General features: G+C 39.2%; 2 protein-coding genes across 2 annotated transcripts in view; both read right to left on the reverse strand.

The window, feature by feature from the left end:
- DNAJB9 (DnaJ heat shock protein family (Hsp40) member B9) overlaps positions 1–8,125 on the reverse strand; it is a 28,756-nt gene that overhangs the window by 14,480 nt on the left and 6,151 nt on the right. The window lies entirely within an intron of this gene.
- GPR141 (G protein-coupled receptor 141) overlaps positions 7,049–8,125 on the reverse strand; it is a 1,398-nt gene continuing 321 nt past the window's right edge. The window contains exon 2 of the mRNA XM_006757237.2: positions 7,049–8,125. This exon is cut by the window's right edge and continues 20 nt beyond it. Coding sequence (XP_006757300.1) covers positions 7,407–8,125 — 719 coding nt within the window. The 3' untranslated portion in view covers positions 7,049–7,406.

The following is an 8,125-nucleotide window of genomic DNA, read 5'->3' on the forward strand; positions in this document are numbered from 1 at the left end:
CCTGCATGTCATAAGCATTTGAATTTAAATTAAAAAGTTAAAATCAACTCTGATATTGTTTCACCTTTTATTTGGTGTGTGGAAGGTGTGCGGAAGAGGGGGTAGTCTTATACGGCGAGTATATAACAAACTCTGTATTTTGAGTGGAAATGTTAGGGGGTCGTCTTATACGCCCAGTCGTCTTATACGCCGGCAAATATGGTAGTCTATGCTGGGCAACCTTGTTCTCCCTAGTGTGAGGATGGGAACACGGTTTCTAAAGATGAAAAACTCTTGCCAACACAGTAATGTCAATGGAAGATTGATGGCTGTTTCTGGCCTTCAACCAATGAAGTCTTGTTTTTACGTTGGGGATACTATAATGAACAGGACTTTCTGATTATTGGGTGTCATCCTGAACAGGGAAAAAACCATCTTCACGTAGGAAGAAAACCCCAAGGTGTGATGCAAAGATTGAGTGGTGAGGCTTGAGCTGGTGAATGTGCTGGGCTAGCACAGATTTCAGAATGCCTGGAAATAAGTCTCCCTGATTGAATGAATCTGGGATAGGGGACTTGCTTCCCGAGAGAATTATCAGTTCCTGGGGTGTTAAAAGCTTTAGGTTGGCTGCACACGGAGCCTCCTGAACTGAAAAGTCATCTGGGCCTTGCAGCTGCATTAGCCACGAGGACCATCGCGACACCACAAAGGTGAACACAGAAATAAAAGTGACTGCTAAATTGAATCAACTCTCTAGTGCTTATTCAACAGCATCCGGGATCCTAACTTGCTGTAGCACAATCCTAGCATGTAATTCGGCTTGGTGAGAACTTAACTGACAAGTGTATACAAAGTAATAGAAAGTTTCTATGGTGAGTTTTTAACCTTCCTTTTTATTCTTTAATGAGAAAGAATTGTGTAGCCACAGAAAACAGTCAGTATCTAAAGTCATCGGTTCCTTCCATGCTCAAGTAAGAATCATCCTCATTAAATAGCAAAATCATGTAGAGAAATAGTTGCCATTGAAATATCATCTCCTTGGGGCATTCTGAAATCATTACAAGCCTCAAATGGATGTGCTGCTTCTCTAAGCTTTAAAGTGGTTCTATCAAAATCGTTCAGAAAATGAAGAGATGCTGAGCTGGCCCACGTGCCCACTGACAGGACACTGGGTTAGTGACTTATCTCCCAGCCTTGTTTTTAGCTCAGGAAGGCACCTTTCAAAGCATTTTTCTATTGCCTTCACAAAAATCATTAACTACAGGGCAGTTTTTAAAGACACTGGTTTGTAAACACGAAATCCTACCTATCCTAAAGCTCAATGGCTTTGTAAATTCATAAAATCACCATTTTGGAAAGTTTTCATTTTCCAAAGGCCTGTGTCAGTAGTAGAGTGGCTTGTATTTAGCAACTATTGTTGGGAAATGAGTAGAAAGGAGTGGAAAGGCTTTCTTATCACTGAGGCCAGTAAAATACAGAGAGATTTTATTCCTTGAGTGGACCAAATTGTTTTGTAGCTTATGGCTACACTACAAATGCAATTAAGAGCCATAACAAGTATTTCTGTTAATTTTGGTTATGAAAGGTAATCAAAGGTACATTGTGAGTTATTCTTTTGTCTGTGGAAGCTCTTGCTCTCTCCCAAACCCTGGAAGATTCATTCATTCATGCCTTTATCAATTGATAATTAATGAGCATGTATTGCTAAGAACTGTTCTATAATCTGGGTTTGGAACTTTAACCAAACCAAAACAATAATTCCTGCCCTCTTAAGACTTACATTCCATTTGAAGAGAGAAAACTGATTTTAACATTTCAAATAAACGTAGTGTAGAATGCCAGAGTGTAAGGACTAGTGTGAAGAAAAATGAGGCCAGGTATAGAATAGAGTGTGACAGGGATACACCGTTGATGGGATGGTCACTTGAAGGGCTGATCGGTGGGAGAGAAGAGCTATTTGGGACAAACGAAAAGAAAACCAGTTTGTGTCAAGTCCATGGAAGACGAGGAAAGGTTGGAAAACTGTTCCAGAATGAAGGAGACTGGAGAAACACGACAACTGAATGAAGTCTGTTGTTTAGGTGGTAGTTGTGAATCAATGTTAATTTCCTGATTTTGAAGGTTGTGTAATGATCTTAGGAGAAATAGTCCTTGTTTGTGGGAAATTCATACTGAGCTAGTAGGCCGTCACGGGGCATTAGGTCAACAACTTACCCTGCAGTGGTCCAGGAAACCAAGTTGTTTGTATTCTATTTGTAAGGTTTTTGAAGACTTGGGATTATTAAAACAGCCACCACCACCACATCATCCTCTCGAACACTTCTTTCCCCTCGGCACCGAAAGGATAAGCCACAGATCTATCCTTGAGACAGGGAGGCTAAATCTCAACTTGCTTTCTTCTTTCTTCCTTCATTTATTTTTGTTGATCTAGGTTTTAACAGTCATTAAATCATATATCATCACACTATCAACACGTCAGAAGAGGAGAAGTTTCTGAGAGTGGACCAAAGGCTGGCTGTTACTGAGGGGGAGACCTCTGTAAGGCTTGCTAGTCACATACCCCAGTCTTTTCAGGGTTTCAAATGTAGGACAGTTTCCTGAAACCTGTCTTGAAGGCATTCAAATATTATACTAACTGGTAAGCACATTACAAAAAAGTCACCTAATACCGATTTGCGAGAACCAAGTTACTTTGGGTTCAAAAATCATTCGCAGTGAACCATTACTGAAATAAAGCACAATAATCCCCACATAGGAGCTAAGCCAAAATATCCGCCTTCAGAATTGTTTTTGCTCATATAGCCAAAGAGACATATTTTAACAATATCTTCTCGGTCGACTTGCCACAGGAAAAGAGCTGCTATGAAATATGCCTTTTAAGAAGAAAAAGCAGGATCTAGTGCAGATTTCTGAAAACCCTAAAAGGTTATTCTTATGTCATCTTTCTTTTCTCCCCTCACCATAATTAAATATATATACTTAAAACTCAAGAAGCTTGGAAAAGCAGATGCAATTTGTTACTTTGGGGCCATCTAGTGTTAAAATAAAGAACACATTTGCCTTTTGTTTTTTGCAAACTTTGTATTGAGAGTATTTTCAATATGACAGAAGTTAGAGGCTAATAACACAGTTAAAATATTTAAAAAATAAAAATGAAATATACTTCAGGTATAAAACTTGCTGATTAGATATACTTATTCATAGTGAAATGATTACTAGTCAAACTAATTAGCATCATCTCCTCACATAGTTACCATTCTTTTGTGTGCACCTGAAATCTACTCTTAGCATATTTGGTGCTATTGTAAGTGTAGTCATCATGCCTGTAAATTAGACTTGTCTATACTTATGCATATGGCATAATTATAACTTTGTACCCTCTGTCCAACGCTTCCACATTTCCCCGCACCCGCTCCCTCCTACCCCGCCCTCCAACCCCCACCCCAGCCCCTGTGACCACTGCTCTACTCTCTGCCCCATCCAGGAGGCTTTGGGGAGAATCAGTGCATTTTCAGCCCTTCTTGAATCACTCCACACAAAACTCGTTTCACCTACAGGTAAAACAATCTGTTTCTCTCTCATGTGTATGAAGTCAGGGAGGAAAGCTAGAACCTTCAATGACCCTGTCACAGGAAATTAAGAAATGAACAAAGGTGGAGGAGAGCGCCATCTAAGGGGTGCCAGAGCAATCTTTCGGCCTGGGCCTCAAGGACTGGCATTATCCCCAGGTTCAAAAGCTGGTAGATATAGACCTGGAGCCAAACTGAGAGTTGTGAGGCTCAGGGAAATACCTTCATTTTATCAAAGAGAAAAATACCCATGTATATTTTCTTCACATTTCCCTAAAAGTTGCACTTACTCTCTTTAAAACATACACACAAACACACACACACACACTCTAGAGGGCCGGTGCACAAAATTTGTGCATGAGTAGGTTCCCTAGGCCTGGCCAGCAATCAGGGATGATCTGTGGTGCGACTGGCAGGACAATCAGGGGCCCCTGCTGGTACCCACCTTGGCTGGCCTGGGGTCTGCGGGCTGGGGGCAGCTCCTGCATTGAACATCTGCCCCTGATAGTCACTGCACATCATAGCGACCGGTTGTTCCACCGGTTGTTCTGGCATTTGGTTGATTTGCTTATTAGGCTTTTATTAAATAGGATATCCTAAAATGGCCCGGGAGGCCTGTGTCACCCCACTCCTGTGTGAGATTCATTTTCACCACAATTAGACAAAGAACAGGCAAATCAAAAATTTTAGTTTATTCTGTAAATATTTTTGAATAAGATATATGGAACATAACATTTCCTATAGATCCACAGAAATAGGCCCTTCATTATAATCTATCTGCTAATACAGAGAAAAGCATAATTGTCTGACCTTGACATTTAAAATATGGAAGGGATTATAGTACAGTCTGACAAGATATTATGATGACAGATATTATGATGCTATGTAAGACAAGCTGGCAGATATTATGATGCTATGTAAGACAGAGCTTTGTAAAAAAAAGAAAGTGTAATTCCCATAATTTTTTTTCAGAAGTTTGTATTTGTTTCAGGTGTACAGTGTAGTAAGTAGTTAGACAATCATATACTTTACAAAGTGTGCCCACCCCCCAAATATTTCCAGTGCCTACTGGCACCATACATAGTTATTACAGTATTATTGACTATATTCCCTAAGCTCTACTTCACATGCCTGTGACTATTCTGTAACGTCTTACTCCCTTCATCTTTTTTCACCCATTCCCCCAAGTCCTCATCTAGCAATTCTCAGTCTGTTCCCTGTATCTATGAGTTTGTTTTGCTTATTTTTTTAAGTTCCATATATAAGTGACATATTTGTCTTCCTCTGTCTGACTTATTTCATTTAAGATAATACCCTTTAGTTCCATCCACGTTGTTGCAAATAGTAAAATTTCATTCCTTTTTATTGCCGAGGAATAGTCCACAGCTCCTTTATCTGGTCATCTATTGATGGGCACTTGGGCTGCTTCTAAATCTTGGCTATTATAAATACGCTGCAATGAATATAGGGGGTGCACATATCCTTTTGAATTAGTGTTTTGGATTTCTTTGGACATATTCCCAGAAGTGAAATTGCTCAGTTATAAGGTAATTCTATCTTTAATGTTTTAAGGAACCTTCACACTGTTTTCCATAATGGCTATACCAATTTGCAATCCCACCAACAGTGCACAAGGGTTTCCTTTTCGCCACATTGTCACCAACATTTGTTGTTGTTGATTTATTGATAATAGCCATCCTGATAGGTGTGAGGTGATATCTCATTGGGGTTAGTTAAATATGCATCTCTCTGATGATTAGTGACGGTGACCATTTTTTTCATATGTCGGTTGGCCATCTATATGTCCTCTTTGAAGAAATGTCTATTCATGTCTTCTGCCCATTTTTTATTTGAATTGTTTGGATTTTGGTGTTTTGTTTGTTTGTTTGTTTGTTGGTGTTGATTTGTATGAGTCCTTTATAAACTTTGGATATTAACCCCTTATCAGATGTACCATTGGCGAATATGTTCTCCCATTCAGTGGACTGTCTTTTCATTTTGTTGATGGTTTCCTTTGCCTTGCAAAAACTTTTTAGTTTAATATAGTCCCATTTATTTATTTATTTTTTTTGTTTCCTTTGTTCAAGGATATATTATCAGAGAAAGGACAATGTTAGAGAGTTTATTGCCTATGTTTTCTTCTAGAAGTTTTATGGTTTCAGGTCTTACATTTAAGTCTTTAATCCATTTTTAGTTTATTCTTGTATATAGTATACCATATACCATATTATACCATATACAAGAAAGTAGTCTAGTTTCATTTTTTTGCATGTACCTGTCCAATTCTCCAAACATTATTTATTGAATGGGCTGTGTTTACCCCCTTTTATAATCTTGCCTCCTTTGTCATATATTAATTGACCACATAGACATGAATTATGTATGGGCTCTCTTTGTGTCTATGTGTCTGTTTTTCATAAGTAATTTTAAAAGCTTTTAAATATTTTACTATAATTATTTTCTTACAAAGTTTATGATGTTAAAACTTTTCTTAAAATTGTATGGCTCTCAGAAATTTTTTTACGAATGTTATGGGTCAATGTCAGAAAAAAAAATAAACCTAAGAAAAATGGGGAAAGAACACAAATAAGAAATAAAAAATATGTAACTTGAAAAAGAAAAGAGGACACATAAAATTAAAACAGGAAATAGCTCTAGCTGGTTTGACTTAGTGGATAGAGCATTGGCCTGTGTACCGAAGGTTCCTGGGTTCAATTGTGGTCAAGGGCATGTACCTCAGTTGCAGGCTCCTCCCCAGCCGGGGCTCTAGTCAGGGTGAGTGCAGGAGGCAACCAATCGATGTATTTCTCTCACATTAATATTTCTGTCTTTCCCTCTCTCTTCCACTCTCTCTCTAAAAATCAATGGAACAATATCCTCAGGTGAGGATTAAAAAACAAAAACAAACCAGAAAATAATTTGGGAACAAGACATATGCAGTATGTTGCTCCTTTTTCTTCCTCAAAGTTAATTTCTATGACTCAGTAATTTTAGTGATGAAAGAAACTCACATGGGCATTTCTTATTCATCTGGTAAATTTATGGATCTGGGTAGAATAACAAATTAAGAAAAACCTTTAAACCCTGGACATTTAACTCGCTGGGGGGGAAAATGACCTAATTTATTCATTTCTTCTATTCCTACCGTGAATTGCTTCAGGTTTGCTGGGCATTAAATATGAAACTGGATCTGTTCCTTAGGAAGATTCAAGATTATGAAAGTTTGAGGGAAATAGTAGAAATATGGGCAGGAGGGAAGAAAACTCACAGACTTATATAGTATTAATTTAGCACTCCTACTTAGATGATTTTTCTACATATTTCTCAAAAGTTCTACAGAATATTGTTTTCATTTATTTAAAGACCCATAACTTTAAGGGTTGAAGAGAACTCAAAGATTTCAGCGTAGCTTTCTGTCTCCAAGGAAAATGTAAATTAACTGTAGACCAAGACCTCTATAAATTATTCAAAAACAGAAAAGGTATGAAAAGAACCAACTACAGGGCTGAGTCCAGTTCAAAGCTTAAGGAAAGACCATGTTTCAGACTGAGGAAATTAAAATAAACTCGAAAAACTCAGAAACCATTACACCCAGGATGCTTGGACAGGCCAAGGAGACCCTGTGCATTGAAAAACAATGCCGTGTTGCAACTGCAGATGGACTGGACACCAGGAGTCTCAGCATGGGCGCGTCCTTTAGAGATGGCAGGGACTAAATAAGGACTGGGATGAATAAGTCCTTTCATGTGGCTGCCACAGGCATGGTCTTAATGAAGTAATAAAATATCCTTCCTACCTCCCTCTACTCTTTTTCACTCCTGATGTAAAGGAAGTAAACCTGAACACTGTATTGTGTGGTTAATGGCAAAAGACGTAATTCCATAGGTCAATTATCTTTTGCTTAACCCAATGGCTTCCTCCAAGAACAAAGAGCAGCAAGTCAAAGCAGCTAATCGCCGTTACACTCAAGAAGATTTCGTTATAATATGCAATATTGCTGTTGCAGTCACTTGAGAGCGCCACAGTGTACAAGTAATAGATCCTAAACAACTGGTAGGGAAGGAAGCAAATCATGATGACTCCTATAAAGAACAGGTTTTTCAACTGGGCCCAGAACTCCTGGTGGGACAGTAAGGAGTGGCGCAGCTTCCGCCCCATCGACATAATGATGAAGATCTGGAAGACCAAGAGAATCAGCGCAATGGCTATGACAACGGCGACGATCAAATAGTTGATGACTCGCACATACATCCAAGCGAGCTCTTTGTGGAAGTTAAAACAGTTGTGCGCATCATACACGTCAAGACTTCCGTACTGCGAAGCAATCAGGGGCACCATAATGACAATCACCAGCAGCCACAGGCCAGCGCTGGCAGCCACCGCATGCAGTTTCCTGTAGAACTCCACCTTGTCCTTGCGCTTGAAGAAGATGAGGTACCTGATGACCAGGATCACCAGGTAGAACAGGAACGTGAGGTACATGTGGATGTGCAGCATGGCGCTCACGAATTTACAGAAGGGCAACCCGAATGTCCACCTCTGCTTGATGAGGTAGGTCAGGCGGAAAGGCACGGTCA

This window comes from Myotis davidii, unplaced genomic scaffold (assembly GCF_000327345.1).
Source record: "Myotis davidii unplaced genomic scaffold, ASM32734v1 scaffold573, whole genome shotgun sequence".
In the NCBI taxonomy this organism is placed as follows: Eukaryota; Metazoa; Chordata; class Mammalia; order Chiroptera; family Vespertilionidae; genus Myotis; species Myotis davidii.